Raw genomic sequence first — 26,396 nt, forward strand, 5'->3', positions numbered from 1 at the left:
ACAGACAGATGCATGAATGGACGCATGAACGGACGCATGGGCGGATGCATGGACGAACGCAGGGACGGACGCACGAACAGACGCACGTGCGGACGGGCGGATGGACGCATGGACTGTCACACAGACGGACGCATGGACAGACGGAAGCAAGAACGAATGGACGGAAGAATGGTTCACCCCACTCTCCATCATTCACTCCGTGGATATGCTGCCAATTTGTTTATTCACTAGTAGGCAGCATCGAAATTCGACATAACTGCAGCGCATCAAGGGAGTCCGAGGAGCGCCAAACGCCGGACAACCAGGTACCCATATCAAGAGGCATCGCAGAAACCACTGCCTGTATTTCCTCTGCCGCGACAGCGACAGATGCCAGTCACAGCACACTGAACGCTAACCTTGGAATGTCGACGACCTTGAAGAACATGAACGCTACACCTTCGACATCGATGAAGCAGCTAAGAAGCCGACCATCAACGCGGAGAAAAACCGGCAGACATCGAGGTTTCTACCAAACCCGCAAGATCTGCAGACGCATCGAGGCCTTCGAGTTCACAACGCCGTTCCAGGCCAGGCAGTTTGGGAGCAGCGCCAGTGACTAGTCCGTTAACAACGGAACTTATAAAAAACCCCGCGTGGGATCATCGCCACGGCAAACGTCGCCAAACGTGAGCGACGACGATATGTACTTTTAGCATATGGTCCTTATCACTCTTACTTTTTTTTTCCCTTTGAGCAACTTCCTCGCCTTACGCCCCGCCGCGGTGGTCTAGTGGCTAAGGTACTCGGCTGCTGACCCACAGGACGCGGGTTCGATTCCCGGCTGCGGCGGTTGCATTTCCGATGGAGGCGGAAATATTGTAGGCCCGTGTGCTCAGATTTGGGCGCACGTTAAAGAACCCCAGGTGGTCGAAATTTCCGGAGCCCTCCACTACGGCATCTCTCATAATCATATGGTGGTTTTGGGACGTTAAACCCCACAAATCAATCAATCAAATCAATCAACTTCCTCGCCTTTATGTCAACAATGGGATCATTTTCTTTTATGTCGTTCAATGTTCGCGGTTTTCGAAATTGGGTGAGGCAGCAGGCAGTACTTGACCTCGCGCGGGCGCATCACGTAGATATGCTCTGCTTGCCGGAGACAAACTTTTCGTACTAAGCTTGACGTTGCATAGTTTTGGGAAAGGTTTCATGTAGAGGCCTTCTCCTCACTCACAGATGTGCGTGCACCTGACAGAGGAGTTGTTTTCATGAACGCAACGCTTAGGATGTGTGCTCACTATCCTGTTGACACCGAAGGCCGCGTCATAACAGTAGATGTGGTACTTAACTGCAAACGAGTCAGATTTGTCAACGTATAGCGCCCAGAATGAGGTCAGAAATGAACGGGTTCTATAAAGGTGTCAGAAATCTTTTGATCGAGCCGATATTATATGTGCTTGTCGGATATTTAAACTGCGTGCTTGATACTACACGGGACGTCAGGGGTCCCAGCCAAGGTGCCAACAATTTTTACTCCGGAGAACTACAGCAATTAGTTGAAGCTCTCAAGTTTGCAGATGGCTGGTTAACTCTACATGGAGTGAGGTTCGTTGCAACCCGCGCTTGTGGCATTCGCCAAAGCCGAATTGATAGAAGTTTGTGTGCCCGACGACTTTTTACCGAACCTTCAAGCATATGTGAGGTATACTGTCCAGCTTGCGCCAAGCCAGCAGAAACTCAGTGACCATGCTCCGTTACTCTTCACCTTTAACATGAGCACAACATCGAGAATGCACAAACCATGGAGAATGGACCCAAATAATCTTCATGATGACGAAAGCATTTCCGTGCTTCAAACTGAGCTGGCGGCCTCACTGGCAAAAGTGGGTTGCATAACGGCGACTACATGGGACCACTTGAAATCTCAATGACGCCTCATAGCTCAGCCGGCAAGAAAAGCACGTTACGCTCGCCTCACGTGCAAGATGAATGAGATTCTCCGACGCATTTAAATAATAGAAAAAGGTGGGTCAACTACGTTCGCTATGCCCGAATACGTTGAAACACAAAGAATCAAATATCAAAATCATTTAAAGCAGAGGTCTCAGGCTACAAGGCTCGCAAGAGAAATGCATCGATCGACAGAGGAACTTGAGAACTAGACATATGCGCAAAGAAACCGTAATCGTCGATGCCAGCCCTGATACATCGAATAGGCGCTGAAAGAGAATAGTGCCATTGTTAATGACCCAGATGAAGTTCAAGGAGTTTTCCGAGACTACTTTGCAAAACTATTTACTGCAGACCTTGACGCACAGGACGACGAGTTTAGTGCCAAACTATCAGCCTTTTGCGAAGGTTTGCCATCGCTAGGCTCGGAAGAGGGCTTAGTATTATATGCAGAAACCGATAACGAAAAACTATGGTACGTCAATGAATACATCCACGTCACTAGGCCCAGACAGAATACTCACGGGATCTTATCTGCATTTCTTCGATATCTTGGGAGATGCGATCACTGATCTCATGAATATTTTGTTGCATGATGGCCGAAAACCGCAGTCCTTTTGCGAAAGAAGGGTGATTTTATTGCTGAAAGAGGGTATGGAGCCATCAGATGCGAAATTTTGGAGGCCTATTATCCTGCCAAACACAGGCTCTAAGTTAGTAGTCACGCTGCTATCACGGCGTCTGCGGCCCTTCTTGGAAGAAATCGTGTCGCCCTTGCAGTCTTGTGCAGCACCACGACGTTCCGTCTTCGTACATCTTACAATCATCAGAGACCTGTTCGCATATGCCAAAGGAAAAGACATCTCAAGAGTATTTATTTCTCTTGATCAGGCCAAAGCATTCGATGAAGTGGAACACGGGTATCTTTTCGCTATTTTGCACATCTTTGGCCTCCCAGAGCAGTATGTGCGACTGGTAGAAATACTTTATCAGGATTTATCAAGCTGTCTTTATTTCAAAAAATGAAGTGACCAGAAGCTTCGCAATTCAAAAAGGAGTGAGGCAAGGCTGTCCATTGTCCCCGGTATTACTTATGTTGTCTCTAGAGCCTTTAATTAGAAAGGTTGCAAACTGTGAGCGTATAGTGGGTTTCCCGATGGCAGCCAAGGAAACCTTCAAAATTGTCGCACACGCCGATCATATTTCGGTATGTTTTCGTAACTTGTGAAGCTATACTACATTCCTTGACATTTTTGCTCAGTATTCCTATTTGTCTGGAGCTCTTTTAAACACCACCAAATTGCTTCAGAGAGCAATTGCCAGGAGACGTCGAATACGCTCAAGCTGTTTAGGGGTTAGGCATTTACTTTGAAGAAGAAGGTGTCTCAAAAAGAACCTGGGATGACGTACTTAGAAGATCCACCGATGTCATATCAGCAGCACTCATTTTAATCTGTCACTAACGGCAAAAGCAACAGTCATCAGGGCACAGGCTTGTACTTATGCGTTTTACATAGCACACATTGCCCTTGTACCTCAGCGGGTAACAGGACGCCTCCATTGCGGGAGCCTTCCTCTGGGGAGGAAAACCAGCAAAAGTACAAAGGAAATTTTTACAGCTTCCCAGAAACCATGGAGGCCTGGGTCTCCCAGACTCACCAATATTCTCGAGAGCGCTGGCTGCAAAAACAACACAGTTTTTCGATGACGAAAACTACTACGGGTACAGGCTCTTGATGTACTGAAGCAGTACACTAAAATAAACTTTCACGGGAAACCGATACCACGAGCGAAAATTCCGCTTAAGTTTTACAGAGCTTCCAGTGGCTTCAAACGAACAGTGGAATTAATAGGTTCATGCAGCCTGAAAGATGTTTAATCACATGAAATAAGTGAAATTGTGACAAGTAGCACACGGAGCAAAGAGGAAAGAAAAGCATCCTGCTCGAAAAAATGGGAACGATTGCGTTGCAATCGCGTATTTAACCAGGTGCACGAGTTTGAGTGGTTTAGAAAACGGAGGGCATTGCCTACGCGTGACCGGTTAGCACATTAGGGAGTCGTTCCAAATGACCGCTGTCCAAACTGTGGCAAAAGAGAGAAGGGGTAACATGCTCTGTTTCAGTGCTCTGTGGCGAAAAGCGTCTGGCACGTGGTACAACGCCTCTTTGGCTTTCGCACAGTGCGCATGAAAACAGAACGTGGGCTGTTTGCTAGACTGGTCTTTACAGCGACCTTGTACGTACTGTGGCGGCGACGCTGTTTAGCGGAAGTACGACACAAGCCTCATAGAGGCGCCTATCCCACATTCTAGAAAATACGGCTCATTGTTTGGAATTACCTTGATCAGCCGCTAGAAACAGACGACTAAGAAGCTTTCCTCCGACGATGGCACACACGTTTCTTCAAAGTAAGGGAGGGACAGCTCAACTTTCCAGTTGTTCCGTACTAGTCATGCACCCACTCTAGCAAGCATGCATATGTGGTATTCCGTCAAATGTGATTAACTTCATTCACTTTAATTTTTATATGACTTGTAACATTTGGATACCCAGTGATCAATTAGATTTTGGTGCTCATTTGTAAGATGTATACACTGTCTTTACTTGTTTTTGATGTGTCGTTTGTGTATGCACAAGTTATGTGTACAATAAACTTCCCTTTCTAAGTCACCATCATCCGCTCCGCCGCGTTGGTCTAGTGGCTTAGGTACTCGGCTGCTAACCCGCAGGTCACGGGATCAAATCACGGCTGCGGCTGCTGCATTTCCGATGGAGGCGGAAATGTTGTAGGCCCGTGTGCTCAGATTTGGGCGCACGTTAAAGAACAACTGATGGTTGAAATTTCCGGAGCCCTCCCCTACGGCGTCTCTCATAATTATATTGCCGCGACAGGTTGGCCACGTCCAAGTAGCCCGCCGCAATCATCATGGCAAGAGCACCAGCAAGACCCGGCTGGCATGCGCCACGCGTTCGTGCGCTCCAACAACGAGGAAGAAGATAGTTGAATCTGCGCCTCTCGGCTACTCGGTCTCGACGACCATAGTCATTAGACTTGTGGGCACAAGTTCGCCCTAATAAAGTTGCTTGTTGTTCAGCCTGTCTGCCTCAGCATCGCTACATTTCTGGTGGAGTTGCTGGGTTATGAATCGAAGCCCCGCGAGCTCAAGACAGCGTAGCCCCGACGACCAGCGTATCAACCCCGTGGAAGTGACTCCTGTACACCAGAGGGCAAGTCGCCGTCTTCGAGGCGACTCACCTGAGTTCGGTCCTCTTCACTTCACACCAAGGGGAATTCAAACTATGGATGCCACCACTATGACTACTCAGGTAACACCAGCACAAGTGTTCATTAGCCAACCGCACCAGCCGCCAGTATTCCACGGCGACTCGTACGAGGATGTTGAAGATTGGCTGGACCTGTTCGAGAGAGTGGCGAGCTTGAATGGATGGGACGAAAGAGAGAAGCTCCGTCGCGTATACTTCGCCCTGGAAGACTTCGCAAAGACATGGTTTGAGAACCATGAAACCTCGTTGTCTACCTGGGAGGTATTTCGACGACAAGCGATGGCTACGTTCGCGAACATGGACCGAAAAGAAAAAGTGGAAGCTGCTCTTCAATCCAGGAACCAGCTCACAAACGAGAGTGCTGCCATGTACATTGAGGACATGGTCCGTCTGTTCAAGCGTGCGGATTATAACATGGCTGAGGATAAAAAGGTGCGCCATCTAATGCGCGGAGTGAAGCAAGAGCTGTTCGCCGTTCTCGTCCGCAACCCTCCAAGCACTGTTGCTGAGTTTTATTCGGAAGCGACGGCCATCGAAAAAACACTAGAACAACGCGCTCGGCAGTACAACCGGAATCTTAACTGCGCATCTGCACAGGTATTCTCTGGAGGCGTGCGGAACGACGTTGAAGCCCTGCGAGAGCTCATTAGATCAGTCATTAGGGAAGAACTGAGCAGACTGCAAATGCCCCAACTCCAACTGCACTATCTGTTACAGACGTTGTTCGTGACGAACTGAGGCAGGTCATACGAGAACCAGAGCGTGAACTGCAGCCGGTTCGACCTATCCGAACGTACTCTGAAGTTCTCCGACAACCCACAGTCCACAACAATGCAGCAGTTGCGATGGCGACGACTCCTCTCCCATCTACAGCACGCAGCGCACCTCGTCCACGGGAACCAACGGCTACCTATCTGCCCCCAGGAGCACGTAGCACGCATCGCTATGTGGAGCCTAGGCCCAGGAAAAGTGACGTCTGGCGTGATCACGAGCGCAGGCCTCTTTGTTTCCATTGTGGCGAAGCGGGTCATTTGTACAGATTCTGCCCTTACCGACAGGCCGGATTAAGAGGCTTCCCGTCGTATGCACCGTGCCCCCGAAACGGCGAACGACCAGCAGAGATTGAGGAGTATTTGTCCACGCGCCAGAACTCGCCACCTCTACACCAACGTCGGTCACGGTCACCATCGCCTATGCGCTACCGGTCATCCAGCCCACGTGCACCTTCAAGGCAGCCTGGTCATCGCTCTCCAAGTCCACTCCCGGAAAACTGAAGCAAGCGACCTGTGGAGGTGAGGCCGCTGATAACATCAATTACGAAGATCCTCCAATATGGCTTGAGGGGGACGACGGTGTATTTCCGGTAAATGGGTGCAGCCACGAAAGCGTTACTTCAGATTTGCGGTTGAGAATGGAGGGCTGGGAGCTGAATGCCTTAGTCGACACCGGTGCTGATTATTCAGTGATAAGTCACAAGATTGTGAAGAAGTTAAACAAAGTTGTGACACAGTGAAGTGGATCGCAGATACGCACGGCAGGTGGTCACATTATTACGCCCCTTGGCAGATGCACCGCAAGACTTGAAATACGGGGCTTTATTTACGTTGCCGATTTCATTGTGCTACCAGAATGTTCAAGAGACCTCATTATAGGAATGGATTTTTTGCGAGCTGATGGCGCCGTAATTAACCTGCGTAGGTCCAGCGTGTCGTTTTCGACTGAACGAGCTATACCTGTAGAAGAATCTGAGGAGGGACGCCTAACTGCTCTACGCGTTGTTCATGATGACGTAACTGTACCGCCACGCTGCAGTGTAATGGTGCTCGTAGAGAATGACGCATTTTACAACCGCGAAGGCATGGCGGATACAAATGTAGGGCTGTTTTTGAACAAAAGTGTCTGCGTAGCTAGGGGTCTTGTTCACTTGACAAAAGGCCGTGCAGATGTCCTACTCACAAATTTCTCCAATGAACTTCAACACATCGCTCTAGGCACGGCTATTGCCTACTTACACGACTTCTGTATGGCGACTGAACTATGCAGCTTAACGACATCAACCACTCGACCAGTGGCCTGCAACATCGACACATCCGTGACCGTTAATCAGAGCCTTCCGGACAGTCAAAAGAAGCAGATTTACGCCTTGGTAAAAGAATTCTCTGATTGCTTTTCAAGTACCTCGAAGGTCCAGCGCACGTCAATCACGAAACACAGAATTATAACGCAAGACGACACGAGGCCTATATGCCAGCATCTATATCGGGTGTCACAGAAAGAACGGGAAATTATCAAGAAGCAAGTGGAGGAGATGCTTTCGGATTATGTCATCCAGCCTTCGAATAGTCCATGGGCGTCCCCCGTAGTTCTCGTTAAGAAGAAAGACAATACGCTTAGATTCTGTGTCGACTACCGAAAACTCAACAGTGTAACTAAACGAGATGTCTACCCCTTGCCACGTATTGACGATACACTAGATCGGCTGCGATCCGCAAAGTTTTTCTCCTCCTTGGATCTGAAAAGCGGATATTGGCAAATAGAGGTAGACGAGCGGGACCGTGAAAAAACGGCATTCGTAACACCAGATGGCCTCTACGAATTCAAAGCGCTTCCATTCGGCCTCTGTTCCGCGCCAGCGACGTTCCAGCGAATGATGGACACTGTCCTTGCCGGATTGAAATGGCAGTCATGCCTAGTGTATTTGGATGACGTGGTGGTAATCTCTGCAACGTTCGACAAACACCTAGAGCGACTGCGCCCTGTATTACAAGCCATCCGGTCAGCAAACTTGACAATCAAACCCGAAAAATGCCACTTCTGCTTCGAAGAGCTGAGATTCCTTGGACATGTCATTAGTTCTGACGGTGTTCGTCCTGATTCCGAAAAGACAGCCGCTCTTCAGAGGTTCCCTACACCCAAAGACAAAAAGTCAGTGCGTCGATTTTTGGGTTTATGTGCCTACTATAGGCGATTTGTGGAAAACTTCTCAAAGATTGCGGAACCGCTTACAAAACTAACGAAAGACGACGTGCCCTTCACATGAGAAAGCGAACAACAGAAAGCTTTTGATGAATTAAGAAAACGGCTACAGGGTTCACCAATACTTGCCCATTTTGATGAGACAGCCGACACTGAAGTCCATACCGATGCCAGCAATGTCGGCCTCGGCGCCATCCTGGTCCAGTGGCAAAATGGTCAAGAGAAAGTGTTAGCCTATGCCAGCCGCAAACTATCAAAAGCTGAGGCAAACTACTCTGCTACTGAAAAAGAGTGCCTCGCAGTCATCTGGGCAATAAATAAGTTTCGACCCTACCTTTATGGTAGACCGTTCAGAGCTGTCAGTGACCACCATGCTCTATGCTGGCTAGCAAATCTCAAGGATCCGTCAGGTCGACTAGCCGGATGGAGCCTTAGGCTGCAGGAGTATGACATTACGGTCGTATACAAATCTGGAAGGAAACACAGTGATGCCGACTGCCTGTCACGCTCTCCCGTCGATCCAAGTGTACCTGAAGAGGAAGACTTCCCGTTTCTAGGCGTTGTCGATGCATCCGAAATCGCTCAACAACAACGAGATGACCCGGATTTGCTGGCGCTTATACAACACCTGCAGGGTCTCGACGTTCAAGTTCCTCGCATATTCTCCAGAGGGCTCTCCACGTTCTTCCTTCGAGGAAGTGTCCTTTACAGGAGGAACTTTGAACCTAATGGTGAAACATTTTTACTAGTCGTGCCCACAGCCATGCGACAGGAAATTCTGCATGCATGCCATGACGAGCAGACATCTGGCCACATGGGTGTGAGCCGAACATTCGCCAGGATTCGCCTGAAGTACTATTGGCCTAAGTTGCTCGCATCAGTGCAACGCTACGTGAAAACTTGTCGTCAATGTCAACGGCGCAAAACTCCAGCCGTAAAACCAGCCGGCCTTCTCCATCCAATAGAGCCTCCGGATGCCCCATTCCAACAAGTCGGCATGGACTTCCTAGGACCTTTCCCGACATCATGTGCAGGCAAGAAATGGATTGTCGTAGCTACAGACTATCTGACCCGTTATGCTGAGACTGACTCTCTGTACAGTGCGGCAGCTGCCGAAGTCGCCAAGTTCTTTGTGAACAACATAGTGCTCAGACATGGTGCGCCCATCGTCGTTATTACGGATCGGGGCACCGCATTTACTGCAGACCTTATGCAATGTCTGATGCGCATGACAAATACCGATCACAGAAGAACAACGGCGTATCACCCTCAGTCAAATGGCTTAACCGAACGCCTCAACCGAACTCTGACCGACATGCTATCAATGTATGTCGATGTTGAGCATAAACAGTGGGATGAAATATTACCCTACGTAACATTCGCATATAATACGGCCGTACAAGAAACAACCCACGTTGCCCCTTTCGAACTAGTATTCGGCCGAAGAGTGACCACCCCACTGGATGCCATGTTACCACTACAGGACGAAAACAGCTATCCACCTGACTTAGATGACTTCTTGCAAAGAGCCGAAGAAGCACGACAAATGGCAAGGTACCGAATACGCCGTCAACAGCGCATCGACTCTAGTCGGTACAACAAGCGACGCAGTGACGCACTCTATCATCCCGGTGACAAAGTGTGGATATGGATCCCAGTGCGCCGCCGCGGACTCTCTGAAAAGCTTCTTTGTCAATACTTCGGCCCTTATGAAGTACTCAACCGTATCAGCGACGTCACTTATGAAGTCAGATCAGCTGGACACGTGAGCTCAAGACTCCGCAATACCACGGAAGTGGTACACGTAGTCCGCATGAAGCCCTATCATGACAGATCGTCGGAAAACGAGTGAGAGGGCGCATGTATCATTTCACTCTCTCAAGCATCGGGACGATGCATCTGAGGAGGGGGATAATGCCGCGACAGGTTGGCCACGTCCAAGTAGCCCGCCGCTATCATCATGGCAAGAGCACCAGCAAGACCCGGCTGGCATGCGCCACGCGTTCGTGCGCTCCAACAACGAGGAAGAAGATAGTTGAATCTGCGCCTCTCGGCTACTCGGTCTCGACGACCATAGTCATTAGACTTGTGGGCACAAGTTCGCCCTAATAAAGTTGCTTGTTGTTCAGCCTGTCTGCCTCAGCATCGCTACAATATGGTGGTTTTGAGACGTTAAACCCCATATATCAATCAATCATTCAATCACCATCATCCGCTAGTCTCTTTGTCCTCATAGCCACTCTGTGTCATTATCATCATTATCGTCTGTGTGCTGACTCTGCCCGTTCATTTTGCGAGGTCTTGCCTCGAATAAACGCTGTCGCGACCCAGACTTCCAAGTTTTAATAATATGTATACCTTATTCTATGCTGCGAAAAAAAGGCGCATTTTACTTGGTTTTATACACAGGGTGCAGTATTCTAGAAGCGCTGAATTGTATAGTAGTAGAGTACCTGGTACTATAAATCCTCACCCACTTTTTCTAAACACACATATTTCACACATTTTATGACAGGAGGTCCTCTTTCAGCCAAGTGCTCTGGGACCTCTTTCTGTATACTTATGTAAGCATGTATGTTTTATATGAAAATAAATAAACTGAAAACTGAACTGAACTGTATTAAATTATCTCGGAGATCAGAAACTCGCTTGCATGCGCGGGTTCCGTGCGTCAATTTGATTGTCCGTCTATCTCTCCGTTCCTTTATACTAGTCGGTGACGTCGACGTAGACATTATATACTTTAGCACAAAGCTTTGCCCACACGTCATAATTCAAGTAGTGGAGATGCGAGAATTTTTTTTCAGAAGACCGAAAAACTACATCTCAATGCAGTTTGAAACTATACATACATATGCATACGTGGATTATGCCCAATGTCGCAATACAACAAAGATGGACGCAAACTAACTCATTTTCGAAGAGCTGGCTAGAAAGAGCGCGGCAAGTGCTAAGTCGGGGGCTGTGCAATCGGTCACATTGAAGAACAGCGTCATCGATTTAGGGCCAGTATTCTTCGAGCGCGATCGCCAAATACCCTTTCTATGTAGATGACATTTTAAAGGCACCCGCTGTGGAGATTTACCATTCCGCGTGCCTCTCGCTAATCGACGCACGTCTAGTAGAGCGTGGCGCATCTCAACAGAATGAAATGCACCGTCTTTTTTGGTTCGTAAGTAGCCTTCATTAGTAACGTAGCCACTAATTGAGGAAGTGTGAATCGCGATTTCTGAGGGTGAATCAAATACGATCGGACTAGGGCAAAAACCGGGTCGAATCATCGGGTGTGAGAGCTTTACTATGAAATTATGAAAACTCACACATCATGTCAGTGAAAAAAATGAAGCAAGAGATAAAAAGAAGATATAGATAGAACAAGGCGTTTTCCTGGATGTATGTGTGCTTCGCTGATTCTTTCGTGCTGCCATAATGTGTGTTTGTGTGTGCGTGCGTTTTAGTTACCATATTTCTCGTATTTTGCGTATTTCTACGCTATCGAATACATTTGGAATAGTTTACCAACACTGAACAGTCGTATCTACTATTGTTTTGCGTTAGTACGCACAGTGTTGAATTTAAAAAGAATAACTGGAGAATGGGGTACACATTAAAGTTCTTTCATGTTCACACTGCTGTTCAGGTAGTGCCAGTGACCATATAGGCTGTTCCCTCGAACGAAGTAGCCCAGATGACGCACTACTGGAAAAAAAAGAGGAAGCGAGCGCGAATTAGAAAGAAAAAGGAAAAAAATGGGAAGAAAAATAGAGCAACGAAGAGAAACGAACGAGTAGAATGATGAATGTATAAAAATAATGCCAGAAAAACGAAAAAGGAGAGAAACAAAGAAATAGGAGGAACGAAAAAGAAAAACGAAGAGATACAAAGAAGACTGTCCATTTGCACGCTTCTTCCAGGTTCTGCACCCCTAGTGCGAGACTGGCTTAATTTTGCTTGTTTGTTTAATTCGGAGTTGTTCGAATAACATATATTATACGAGCGTCCTTTGCGTGCGAAAATTTTGTGGAATAGATGATTCCATCAAAACAATAATTCCTCGTCAGAGAAAATTTGTCGTTCGAATAGCGTATACTAAACGGCACTTTCGCGAGAAAATTGTACGGTGACAAATCTCGAAAAAAAAAAAAACCTTTCACCTTGTGCGTTCATCACAATATAATGCCACGATAACATGCTTCATCGCACACCTCAGCGCAACTTCTTCTCGCGCGAGTTCTCGTTTACTAAACAAAAAATAAAGGTAGCAGAAGGAGGAACGCCAATAAAAACAGGAGGGCCAAGAAAGACAGTCTTTATTCTATTGCTCTTTTCTCTTCTATTTCAGGTTCCCTACTTTTTCGAACGTACTACGTCGTGTTCTGCGTGAATGTAACGTTGTAATACTATCATGATGTAGTAAGCTAAACCCCGCGACTTATAGCCGAGTCAGTGCGGTACATGCTAACGAGGTGATACGAGGAACGCGACGGTCCGCATTACCGGGCGAACTAAACGAAAACTTCCCCCGATTAATTTGGCAGCACGGCGTGATTATGCATGCATGCGCTTTTTCTGGGATTAAGTATATCCACTGGGGCACTGCACAAGCTTTCGAGATTTAGGGACACGGGAGTAACGGTTGTGTGGACTCGCGTGCTTGACCGTGTAGGCTACGCGTTGCCCTCTGGATTATCTCATTGTTTTGTTCCTCACTTGACCTGGGTCGTGCCATTAGGCAGGCCACTGCCCAAGGTTTGGTCGCTTTCCCTTATTAATACACGGCGAGTTCCCCAACCTGCAAATTATTGCCGTGCGGCAGGTTCCACTGTTTCTAACTTTAGATAGAAAGCAGCTATTTGACTCACGTGTGTAACGCCGTACGTGCGTGCGTCTGTAAGAACGTCCCGCAACGCGTTCCTATCGCCGCAAAGTGTTCGAGGTGTGCGAAGTAGGTCAGGCAGCGCTGCGCGTTGACGTCACGTTCGCCTCGCACGCATTCCTCACAGCTGCGCGCAGACATCACTCTCTCCCTTACCCGCAGCACACTCGCTGCAGCGCCCGCAGTTGCCGGCTGCTCCGCAAGCTCGCAACACACTTCTCTCTCGATTAACCCTCTCCACCACCCGCAATGCGCGACCACACGTCGAGTAAAAAAACTCTTTCGACTCAATTATCTGCGATGACACATACACAAAACCCAACCCGCCTTCCGTTTTTTGCCTTTCAAACAAACGTTTATCGTGTAAATGCCACACTGAGTTTCGCTTCAAACTGTTTTTCCAGCACCCGCGTCGACACCCGTTTCCACCAGGTCAACGCCGTGCGCACCACCACGGCTTCGCATCTCATCAGGGTTCCCTTTGGGGAGATGGCCCATAATTTTTTTCCTCTCAATGTGTATATTGATTTGATCGCAGTTGTTCAGATGTAATAGGGATATCTGAGTTTTATTATCCACCAGATGCGCGTGAAGAGCGCCTCAAGGTTAAACTTTGGGGTTTGCCAAAGAATGGCATTGCTACGAATTTCAGTTGCACACTGGAAGTCGATTGCATTGATTCTGAGTTGTTCAATCAATAAGCACTTGGACTTTATGTCTCGTGCTTCCTGTTACCAAGGCAATTCTGGCAGCTAGATGTGCTTTAGTAAATTTGACGTGTCATTCCTATCTGAGAAACTAAATGATTAATGATTCCGTTTAGCACAGAACACAGAGCAGACACAGAATTTTGAATCATAGCTGCTGACATGCTCTGCAGCTAATTCCGAAATGTCCGATTGCGAGAGGGTTCCTCCGGCACTTCGCACAATTGCTTATAACAAAATGACACAGACGTTTCGCCACCTACGCATGTGTTACGCTCAGTATGTACTGGCAACAAATGAGCGGAGGTCAATCGGTACATTAGAGTCACGGACAACTTTTCTTGGCATTGGAGCGAAATATAACAAAACCAAATCACACCTGTCCTTCCGCTAATACTCGTGGTCCTACAATTCTGTCCCAATTTTCAACGTGAGATGGGAGAAATACTGCCAGTATATTGAACGGCCTTCATTTTTTGCGTGTATCTCTTTGACATAGGACGCAGTTCACGCTGTCAAAACATTGGCATTTGTTTAAATTTATTCCTTGTCACATCCCGTTCTTGAACACATGATAAAGCCTCGTGTACCTCGAGGATCGAACGCCAAGCTGGCCTGCGTCGATATGAAACTCTGGTCTCGCACAGCGATCACTTTCCACGGCGTTACGGGACCCATGGGACACTTCGCGTAGTGGTACATGTGCAGAAGCTCCACCCTCGTAGCTTTCCTTTCATTGCCAAGAAATGTTGCCCAGCAGTATAGTCATATACGTCGTTGTAGACGTCTGGCGGGAGGCCGCGGTCCTGGTAAGCTTTCGGCAATCGTCCCTACTAGACGTTCACGAGGACGTACAGTCACGCTGAATATATTGAATACATCATACATGATGTATTCATATATGATATGCGTACATGATATTCATATATGATATGCATATATATTCATATATGATATGCATACTGAACATATCATATATGATATGCGGCAGGTTGTGGTTAAAGTGACCCCGAACCTAAAAAAAAATGATATTTATGGACGTCGAATTGGTGCAGAAAGTACCGCTGCCTGAGAGAGATCAATTCGTCAATTTTATTTCATGTATAGATACCCCTTTGCAGTGTTGACGCAATGTCGAGCCAAGCAGGTGACAGCGTTTTGCTACTTATATTGAGTTCGACTGTTACATGACTAGTGGGGGTGGTCCACCTCCACTCATTTGTTGCCATAGTATGCTGATTTTACCATACGCGTAGCCGGTGAAACCTCTATGCAATTTCGATAATAACCATTAGGTTAAGTCGGAGTAAACATTTAACAATAACGAATTCACCCGGCTTTTGAAACATTTTTGCATGTATCTGAAATGTCTGCCCTGATAGTCACCTTTGAGGACGGCGTATACGCTGATTTCAAGTTTTTCATTGCCTCAACATGCATCGCCTCTTCTTGCTTGCCACCTGTTCCTGATGGTGTATCTAAAATCTTCATTTGTGTTTAGTGCCTGTGTGTTACCGTCTTTATTTTCATTAGACCAGTGGTGAGCAGTCAGTTTTGCCCAATTTATACGTTACATACATGCGCTAAGTGTTTTCGTACACGAAATAACACACGGAGACACCCCCCCCCCCCCTTCTCAGTCTCCAGTCATGGGCAGCTTCGTGGTGATGGTGTGCTCTGCGTTAACTGTTCTCAAGTGCGTGGATAGTTTTATATTCTTGTGCAGAGAAAATAATGACGCCAATTTGTTCATTTTCCTAATTTATTTTGTTCGGCACTTGGTAAAGTTTGTCGAGACACTGTGGCCCCCTTCTATATTCGGCGTATCACCTTTTTTCGACTATATACGCTCCATTTCTAGGCAGATTAGACTACTCCTTTGGCTTGCTCTCGGAGGCAGGCCTGAAAATAAAGAGCGAGATTTGTGTAAGACAGAACTGTCCCAATCAGTATACATGCAAAATCACACAATTGCTTCGAACCTTTAGTGAAATGCCTGTCAGCTACGGTTCACAATTTCTCTACAATCGGTCTCGTATACAGTATCAAAATGTGATTTCTTTTTTAAATATCTCAGCAGGCGTTTCCATAAAATGTCAAACAGTCTTTTTTCAAGAACGTGTAAGTGGTTCAGAGTTCGCGGTAGTGCAATTACAGTAAATATAATTAGTCTGCAGCAAGTACTGTAAATATTTATTTAATCATATAGGTTTTGAAAAGTTGCTCATTCCTTTCAAAATCAACGTTGACTAAAATATGGCATGTCCACTATACCCTTAAGGCATAAAAAAGTGACTACAACAAAAATAACAAAGACAAGTTTATGCAGGTGTGAAACCTTAAACGTGGGAAAGAGGCAGGCCCGCATAAAATCCGTGTAGCGCACAAACTTCATCAAAGCACGGCTGTCACACTTTGATGGAGGCGAAACCCTTGAGGTACCTGCATTTCGATTTAGGTGTACCTTTACGAACCCCATGGAGGCTACCCGAATTTTCGGAGCACTCTGTAAGCGTCGTACTTCACAGCAATATCATGGTTGTGGCGCGTAAAATCCTGGATGTTATTACTATATATATTTGCATACACCGGAAATGCATGAAAAGTGTGAAAACCGTCGGTTAAGTATAAACGTATCCGCTCTGTCATCATAAACCGTCATCTTCAATGACCACGTTTATGTACGCAACTATTCTATGCGTCTTGTCAACTTCTGGAGAAGTAAGAGCAAGACGCAGTGCTTATCGAATGAATTTACCTCTCTGCATGCTCAATATGCTTGGACACAAAAGTCAGTGTGTTGCCTGTTACTGTAGCCCACCAAGGCACTGCTTTGTTTTGAGGCATCGTTTGACGTTCCGCGTTCTACAACCGATACGAAAAGTGCTACTTTTTATTTCTTTTCTCGAAATGAATGCAACAAAAACTTATTGCACGCACATTTGGAGCCGATAGTTTCATTATTTCTGTGTGAAAAGAGGAACATGATTGATTGCAGAATAATTAGATATTTATTATCATACTAATTTTAATTATTCATAGGAACTCTCACTAAACAGCATATACTTAAGTTTCATTCTTGGAATGTAATATTCAGTACCTTGCAATTAAGGTATGTACATTTGGCACATCTGAGCACAGTGCACCCTAAACAGCGCCTGAAGGAGATAATGAAGCTCTCCAGTCGTCACACGTGAATTTCAAAGCTGCAGTGACGGGATTATAAAAAGACTCACCGAAGTATCGTCGAACATCTTTATTTCATCAGGCGTCATTCCACTGGATTGCTGCAATGACATTGATGTAACATATACAGTGAGGGCAGTATTTATTTTTATACTGAAGCACTCGGTATAAACGCACTCTCCTCAACTCAAACTAGATGAAGTTTAATGCGCCCATAGTGTTAATAAAACAGGAATCATGGAAAGTGTACAGACAGAGTATAGCCAATGTCCCGTACTCTTTCTGTGGTTCCTGTCCAATCAGCACTACGGCTGTATTGAACGTACTAAAGCAACTAGCCCAAAACTCTTTTTCTGTAAGATTGTTATATTGCTACCCACTTTTCTAACCCTCCTGTAGTAGAGTATCAACTCTAAGTCATTAAACGTTTTTCCTAAACACATATTGCCAGCTCACGGGACGGCTTTCAGCTCTCCCATAGTAAAGTACCGAGTACTCTAGATCGTTACCAACTTTTTCTAAACACACGATACGGCCTCGCCCAGTGAGAGGCCAACGGGACAGCTTTCACCTCTGCCATGTTAGAGTAATAAGTACGCGAAATTGTTACTCACTTCTTCTAAACGCAGTTTCATGTTACGTAGCTAGGTCATTAACAATTATAAGACAAGTATGAGTGTGTTGTATAATTGAAGTAGTGAATTGCGAGTTAGTATTTTGAACTGTAAGGTGCGACGACGACGACGTATGCACGGAAGTACAGCCATCATCCTTATGAAAGGGAACACGCGAGCGCGTATCATGTATACGCCTCATACCATACGTGTGGCGCCGTGTGGTGGTGAAAGGTGAAATAAAAGAAGAGAAAGGTGCCATTACTACTGTTGCGTGCACTCAATATTTCAGATGTTCTTCTTTTTTATAACTTAACAATATTGAGATTGATGAAATTAAGAGTTTGACGGAATCTCGTCTTGTCCATAAGGAGGTACTGCAAAAGAAGAAACACCTACCACAATAAAAACACTTTAAAACACAAGACGTTCCGTAGTAAACAAGGATACAATTGAACTTCATTGGGTACAAGGCATCCTGGGCGGGAACCCAAATGTGTCACTTTGAGTCATTATATTTTAGGGGCGAAGCTCCTTAAAGAGGCATCCGTTCGTCCCTCGTCGTAGCACGTAAAATGTCTTACGCTTTGACCTGCAAGGTGGCCCCGGTGGGAGATTTCTCCTGCGTGTTGTTGAACAATAAAAAATTCGCAGCGTGCGCGTTAACTAAAGGCCGAATTCTCCTGTCTCTCCTTCCCCATTAACAGCCATTGGCATGTACATTGAGCACTATCTGAGAAGAAAGGGTTGCTGCGTTATACTCGCTGGGTGTAACCTCCTTGGTTTTAGAAAGGTTTAGTGAGCGTTAGGCCGCAGTGCCATGAATACAGTGAACTAGTATATACCATGAACTGGAGGTGCTTAAAGGTGGGAAGTAGACACGAATCGCAAGCCGTAAGAAAGTGTGCGTGTGCCTCCTCTTCTTCAGTCTTTGAAATAACCGCTGGATGGTGATGCTTTATATGAGGAATATATGATGAAAAAAAAGCGAGATGGTGATACTTGGGGTGTTGAATAGGTGGACGAACCGACACACAGACAAATGCATGGACAGAAGAAGGGGCGGATGCATAGACAAACGCAGGGGCGGGCGTATGGATGGACGTGCAGACGCACGAACAGACGCACGCATGGACGGGCAGATGGACGCATGGATGCTCACACAGACGGGCGCATGTATGGACGGAAGCAAGAACGAATGGACGGATGAATGCTTCGCCCCACTCTCCATCATTCAACCCGTAGATATGCTGCCATTTTTATTGTGGTCGGTGTTTCTTCTTCTTTTGCAATTGTGGCAGAAGACCAGACAAGCGAGTTTTTATTCGTAATTGATAGATAGATTAAGCCATCGCGGCTTCCGGAATGATTGATAAAAACTGAAATGACAGCTGGACTAGCGTAGATGTTTCATGTCTGTGCCTTGTGTTTTGTGCTGCTGTAGAGCAATGGCTGTACGGGTGTGAAGGGGCGGAAGTGTAGGCAATGTAAGAAACGACGCCTCTTTTGTATTGTTATCTTCGCATTTCGCCTCTGCACTACGCTGCATGTGCGTCACTGGAATGTGCAGGCTGGGTGTACACACACAACACCATCTGTACTCCGTAGGTCGATAGCCATCAACATGTTTTGCACCTCAAAATATGCATATCCAACACACCCAGTCCTCTGTTTTTACGTCAACTTTCACCTTACATCATAAACCTCAGGGACATGTTTTCTATACATGATATTTTCGCTGGGAAAGGCACCTGCCAGCTTTTCATCGCATTTTTTTTTTGTGTGTTCTTCAGTTTGTATACACGCCCTTCATGTCACTCTTTGTTTCTGTCACTTCTGCGTTTCTTATATTTATTATAACGTTGATACTGCTTCGCATATTATTTGACAAGGCACGTCCTTCAACATATTTTAGGCTTTTTCTTGTAGATTCGCTATGCTTCCGTACTTTACTTTTCTGCGGAAAGTTTACTGTAGAAAACTTATTTACTGGAATTTTAAGACAACGTGTTTACTCGCTTCTATAGTGTGTTTGCTGAGAACTGCTCATCCCGTTGTTCACATTAATCTTCATCCTGTTGAGACCCACTGCCCAAATACATAAACGCTACTCGTTTTTGTTAGTTCTTTGATCTAGTCTCCTCGAACAAACAAGATGCACTGCGCAGAGAATGAAATGAAGGAAGGAAGAAAAATGGGAGGAAAAGAACGGCAGGGAGGTTAACCAGCCTATAGGCAGCCGGTTTGCTACCCTGAAACTTGTCTATTAATATTGTGCCTTCACTTAACCTCAGCTGGCTGAGCATGACTACATCCAACCAGTCTGGTGAAAGCACGACAATGTTCAACAAGTGTTTCAACGCACCGTGATGCAGTACTATAGCGTCAAAATGGTTCTTCCTTTCTACCTTAATTCAGTACTATTACTAACAAAGAAAATCGCGCATTATTTTAGAGCCTCTAATTTCACACTTTTCCTGTAACTTTAGGAAACATGGCTAACTGCAGTATAATTAACTATTTAGTTACGCTATACTTTTGATTGATCACTAAGGCTCGCGCAAAAAAAGTTTATTTCCTGCTCTCTATTTCTAGGAAAACATTGTCTAGTGCCTTGTAGTTACGTTTTGTGAATATCAGACGTTTGCAGGCGATTCATCATAACTGATCACTGTAAAAGACGGTGCTGACACTGTCAACATAGATTCAGTTAACTCACTTATGGGTCGACTAAGTCAGACTCACTCAATTTCAGACCGAATAGTGTGTGCGTGTCTTTGAATTCGAGTTGAAAATAATATTAATATTAATAATATTATTTTACATGGTTTGAGTTCAGGCAATTCTGATTTGAGGATGATATCAATTGTGCGAGTCCTAGTGAATCATCAGTAAAAATCACATTTTTTTAGTGATTCTGAGTGAGCTGCAGCTTTTGTTGCCGACCTAAAGCTGTCAACATCAACTTTTATTAGGAAGAAAACATAATATTTGAAAGTCGCGCGAGTGTTTGTGAGGCTTATTTGATCGAATAACACCCCAACGCGATTCGTACTGATAGGTAAATATTCGCGGATCGATTGATCCAACGGTTAGTGACAGTAGTGCTCGTTAGTTAAGGGGAACTCACCTTGAAGTTGTTCGCCTTTTCTACCAAGCAGCCTTTGATCTGAAAGATTATTGTGCATAAATTAGCGACCCCCATTCCCCTCATGAATTATTACGAACTGCATTAATCATAATGAAATCAGTATTTTGGCGCATAACAACATCCGAAACTATAATCTTTCTGAAGATATGATTCACTGAGGATGCTTACAGTGCAACACACTCATTAACAGTGGCAACGACGCGCACTAAATAATGAACTAGCATTTCAGGCAAGGTTTAAAAGACTCGCCTTTCCGCAACGCGCTCGTTTCTTGTAATGATAAACGCTTATGTTGGGTTAGAAAGGATAAGGCTGGTGTCGTACTCACCGAAGTCGCCCTTTCCTGGGGGTCCTTCATGTCAATGAATTTGCGACCGCACTCCATGACTGTCGGAATGACTCCCTGAGCAAGCTGGGCATATGTGAAACCATTTGTCCACGTCAGCATTCGCTCAGCGTTTAGAAAACCACTTCAGACAGCAGCGTAAGGACAGCCATCAATTCGTAGATAGATAGAATGATTCAGTCAGTACGAAACCAGGGAGTTGAAATTATATGTTCTGGTTAGAGCACTAGCGTAACCAAATGAAAATTAAGGTCACTACTACAAGGTACTTAAATACGCAAGCGAATTGCAAGGTCTTCATTACGCTATAAGATCTTTTATCATGTTTCGTCCAACTCTTTCTTTTCATATAATTCCAGCTCATCGCATCTCTCAGTGGGTCATTCTCGTTAAAGCTTTACACACTCCAGGTGTGCGCGCAGCAAAGCCTCTGCCATCTTTCTTTTTTTATCAAGATAACCATCAACACGAACGATTTTCTCTGGCACGTATACCTCGTCGTTCATGTCAATCTTGCTCCCTTCAAACAGCCATGTAATCACGTTTTCACGACTTCGATTAACTTGCTTTCTTTTTTTCAACCACCCCTTATATGAAAAGGCTGTTTAAAGTAGCCTTTGAAAAAATTTCAATGAATAAAGCAAACGAGAGCTGAAAAGTGTATAGGCCGTGTACTGCCTACCACACCATACGGCGAAAGCACGCCTGTGGAAAGATGATTCCTAGTTTGCATTCTTTAAACTTGTGCAATGCTTGCTCTCGAGTGACCTACGTGGCTACGGTGCCTAGAGTACCAACCTGTTTTATTATTTCCGGGTTCATGTCCTTGGCGATGGAGAGGCACTCGCGAGCGTTGTCTATCTTAGTCAGGTACTCCTGTGCCTTGGCCTTGTCGGGCACAAAATCTCTCACCAAGGTCTTCAATTGGTCTATGACGGCTTCCACTTCAGCTGCGCATTGAAGGCATATTGAAGCATGTGCAGAGCGATGGTCTACAGCCGCTTGAAATCTCAAACATATAGACAGCACATTACACATATTGTAACAATGTGGTTTTCTGGGCCAGTTCATACATGATGACAGGGTGTAGGGCTTAAGCATATTAAGCACGCTAATTAATGCGCATTTCCTGCACTCTTCTCCTAAATATTCTGCTCGCGTCCTAATGTGTTGAACCTTAAACCTTGTCACCCACTAACAAGTCCTGCCCCTGCATTATTTTCATGACGCTGCACGTGACGCCAATGTATGGAACTCACTAGCAGATATTTCTTCGTTACATCTGAAACTTCGTAAAGTATAGTTTCGTTTATTCAGTCATAACTTTTTTTTTGCATACTACGTGGAGCATAAGTTGTCATATGGGTGTTTGGAAATCATTAAAAGGATACTTAGCAAGGCGCTGAAACCCAGAATATGCCTAATTCAGGGATACCTTTGTATAGTTTGCGGATAATAACCCCGTTTGCAGACACACACTTCAACGAAGTCGGCACCGCTCTCACGAATACTCGATGTCGCTTGAGGCGGCGGTATACCTGATTTTGTTATTTCATGGTTTGTGCTACACATAGCACTGATCATCCGCTCGCTACTTTCTCGTGAGGCCTGCTCTCACAATCACTGCATTCATTCAGCGCATCTCGCAATATTGGTGGTCTATCATATCTTCATGCGACCGCCCACCTGGTCTGCATCACCTGGACCTGGGTCACCTGGGTCACCCTGGGTAGGCCCTGGTCACCTTAGAGGACATTTCAGTCCCCATAAGCAGGCAAGAACCGTAGCTCGAGGTGTCACTACAATATTTTTTTTTAGATCTCGAAGAAACGACGACCTCCTTTCCATGTTTCACGAATTGCTCGGTTTAACGAAAGTACGTCAGCGTGGACTTCGATCGTTGCGTTAACCCTCTGTGCGACAGTGTAAAACATACGTCTCACTTCTCTGTCTGCAGAAAACGTTTTCTCCCACATCACCTGTCACGTCACTATTAGCGCAACGTTAAGAAACTTATATCTCACCTTAGTCTACGTAATTTCGACAAAAAATATTTTACTATGTTTCCAAAGGGCGGAAGTAATGTTGCAGTGGCATTGAATTTCGGTTAATTTTTATGATTGTTTCTGAATTTTCCTCTTCTTGAGATACACAGAATCTGTCAATAAAAATGTTGGATAACTTTCTTCGTTTACGGTTTTTCGGAGATGTGATCTTAGTTTTAGTCACCACGCGTTTTTGTAAACTTGTACAAAAACTTGGCTAGTAAATGCATCGGAACAATCCCCCGCGAAATAGTCCCGCTCATCCCTTAAAGGGGTCCCGCAACACTTTTTTGAGCATCAGGATCAAGAAACGCTGCCGATCGGTAGCAGAGGCTCCCGACCACACTCGAGGAAAATATTAAAGTGCAGCACACGGCTTGGAATTCACAATAAATTACCGAAGTCAGCTAAACATTGTTTTCTCTTCTCTCGACCAATCACGGAATAAGCCCAAAAATCACTTGTAGTAAGCCCATCTACAGCCATTGGCTGATTTGAACAAGTCGCGCTTGGTCGTTACAGATATTACCGCGGGAGGCCGAGACTTGTCCACGCATGCGCGCGCGGTCACACTGAAAAAGGCGCGCATTCAGAGAAAAAAGTGGACAAAGTGCTCAAGGTCACGAGGCGCGCGTGACGTTTTTCCTTGCGCCTGCTATCCCTGCCTGCTTAGCTTCCAGCGCTTCCGTCGGGACGAAAGAGAGAATTCAACTGCAGAATGCGACGAATCTTTGTAACTCTACTCGCACTGGACGGATTCTTAAAATTTTTCCACCGTTTAACTCGTGAGGCAACAAGCTCTTCTGGAGAGTTCATTCCGTGGTTACTTGAAAAAGTGTTGCAGGGTCCCTTTAGCACGACTGCGGACATTGGTGCGTGAAAATATTTTTCCTGGCATCACATGCCTCTTGACAAGTAGGCACATGTTTAGGGAGGGCATCTGTACTCTAATATTTCGTCAGCAAAAGCAAGAACAGCCAAATGGAAGAAAAAAAGGTCTATGCGTGCATTGAAATAGGCTTTACAGGAACAGACCACATCGCGTTGAAGCATCAAAAGAGGCGCAACTGCAGGTGGTGTTCTGCTGAAATGAAGTCCGCACAGATTCCCTCTTCACGACTTGAGAAGCGATACTCCATGCCCCTTGCTTTGGACGTTTCATCCCAAATACCAGTTGATGTAATCGTGCGACGGTGTCTTCATGAGACAGTGGGTGTTGACTGTTTTCATACTTTTTGGAAACACTCTGACGAGTCAGTTTCCCGCTTTTTTATTAATCCACTGGCTTGATTTTGATGAAATTTGTTTCATATTATTGCTTTGTAGTTTATATCAATATACTACAGCCAGTCTTTTTTGTGTCACTGCGTCAAAAATAAGGAGGGTCTACAAATAGGTAAATCATGTTATATCTTGCAGGCCTTTTTTTTTGCACACCAGGCGTCAAAGTTAACTTTTCCTGCTCGCTCTTAATTGGGATATGTGAAGACGACACTTCTGGTTACAAAAACACAAACCTTTGATAACACTGTTGTGCTGTTTGCTTAAAAAGTAAAGTGAACGAGCGTGACGCAGGCAGTGACGAACCCGGGGAGATTGGTGTAGCCGCACGAATACGTCGAATGTGCCACGTCGTGCGTATTAACTAATTGATCTCACTAGCAATGCGATGGCTTGAGCACATAGACAAAATCTATGGGATGCAGACCCCATTATTATTCATGCCGCCGAACCTATAACGTATATTGCACTTCACGATGGAAATGTCTGTTATATATGCCCGTTGCGGTGGTCTAGTGGCTATGGAACTAGGCTGCTGACTCGTAGGTCAGGGAATCGAATTTTAGCTGCAGCGGCTGCATTTTCGATGGAGGTAAAATGCTGTAGGCTCGTGTGCTCACATTTGGGTGCATGGTAAAGAAGCCCGGGTGGTCGAAATTTTCGGAGTCCTTCACTACAGCGTCTCTCATAATCGTATGATGGTTTTGGAACGTTAAACCCCACATATCAATCAAACAATTAATCAATCAATGTTTGTTATATGACGCAATGTCTTGGTGTCAATAGCTACAATAATAGTATTACGAGTTATGTGTTAAACATCAAATTCTACGTCGTCTTCAGCATAGTATCCTATAAATACACTTGAGGGAACTCTGACGCTAGTGTCTAGGCGAGCAACAACGAACAGCGCTTCGGCCAGCATGAAAATGGTGAGCAGCACACAAATTTGTCGGATCTTTGTTGTTGCTGTTGTTTTCTTTTTAGTCTGCTTGGCTTTGCACGTCCTCAAGCCACTTCGCAACGAGCCGACAGTCAGCAAATGCCGAGCAGTAACACTTCGCCACCTTAACCTTCTTAGACTTACATAATCAAATAGGCTCACAGAGCTCACAACGGTTCGTTCTCTTATTCGCAACAAAACCAAACACAGCAATAAACAAAGCCGCAAGCACGAATAATATAGGCAAATTTCTGTATTCATCACCTTCATGGTGGCTGAGCGATCACAGCATCAGAGTCCCCTCTAGTTAATTTCAGAAATTTAATGACCCCGCCACGGTGGTCTAGTGGCTAAGGTACTCGCCTGCTGACCTGCAGGTCGCGGGATCGCATTCCTGCTGTGGCGGCTGCATTTCCCATGGAGGCGGAAATGTTGTAGGCCCATGTGCTCCGATTTGGGTGCGCGTTATAGAACCCCAGGTGGTCGAAATTACTGGAGCCCGCTACTACGGCGTCTCTCATAATCATATGGCAGTTTTGGGACGTTTAACCCCACATATCAATCTATCAAGAAATTTAATGGTATAGGACCTCAGAAATGAACTAACCTGCACAATCCCAATGGTGAAGGATCTTCAGTTAAACGCCCATATATACGCATGATAGAAGAATGACATGCTCACCATTAGCGTTCACCGTGGCGGTGGTGAAGCAGACGATCGCGAAGATGGCCACAACTTGGTTCTTCATGTTCTCAGAACACGTATCCGAAAGACAACACGGGATCCAGTTGGCGAACTGCGCTACGCAGCGACTACAGAAGTCAAAACGTCACCGTGGTGTGGGTTGCTGGAGGTTTAGGTCTTCCAGCGATGGAGCGCACGTGTGGTCTGGGAAGCTTTACCAGCTCAATTTATACGGCAGAGCCGGAAATGCCATTGTTCCAGTCACCACTGGTTCGACGAGAAAAGGAAAAGATGACAGATGTAAGAGAAACCTTCCTTGACAGACTTGCCCGCACCACCAGAGAGATGGTGATTAGCCACGACG

General features: G+C 45.7%; 2 protein-coding genes across 3 annotated transcripts in view; one reads left to right on the top strand and one right to left on the bottom strand.

Annotated features, from left to right (window-relative positions):
- The window catches only part of LOC142771803 (uncharacterized), a 479,046-nt gene that overhangs the window by 376,236 nt on the left and 76,414 nt on the right, over window positions 1-26,396 (top strand). The gene's annotated exons all lie outside the window — the stretch shown is intronic.
- LOC119165055 (uncharacterized) lies at window positions 15,526-26,235 on the bottom strand. Its single transcript, XM_075873673.1, has 6 exons — window positions 26,030-26,235; window positions 21,877-22,028; window positions 21,061-21,144; window positions 20,712-20,750; window positions 17,018-17,068; window positions 15,526-15,683 (listed from the first exon to the last, which is right to left on the bottom strand). Exons 1-6 carry the CDS (start codon window positions 26,094-26,096, stop codon window positions 15,648-15,650), a joined length of 429 nt encoding a protein of 142 aa, XP_075729788.1. The 5' UTR covers window positions 26,097-26,235; the 3' UTR covers window positions 15,526-15,647.

This window comes from Rhipicephalus microplus, chromosome 9 (assembly GCF_043290135.1).
Source record: "Rhipicephalus microplus isolate Deutch F79 chromosome 9, USDA_Rmic, whole genome shotgun sequence".
Classification (NCBI taxonomy): Eukaryota; Metazoa; Arthropoda; class Arachnida; order Ixodida; family Ixodidae; genus Rhipicephalus; species Rhipicephalus microplus.

What these genes read in the sequence shown, in the direction of transcription:
- LOC119165055 (XM_075873673.1), bottom strand. Translation starts at nt 26,096, where the DNA reads ATGAAGAACCAAGTTGTGGCCATCTTCGCGATCGTCTGCTTCACCACC. An exon ending in CGCCACGGTGAACGCTAATG is followed by an intron (nt 22,029 to 26,029) that starts GTGAGCATGTCA and finishes TTCAATGCGCAG; the next exon opens with CTGAAGTGGAAGCCGTCATA. An exon ending in AGATGTTCGACGATACTTCG is followed by an intron (nt 15,684 to 17,017) that starts GTGAGTCTTTTT and finishes CTTTATTTTCAG; the next exon opens with GCCTGCCTCCGAGAGCAAGC.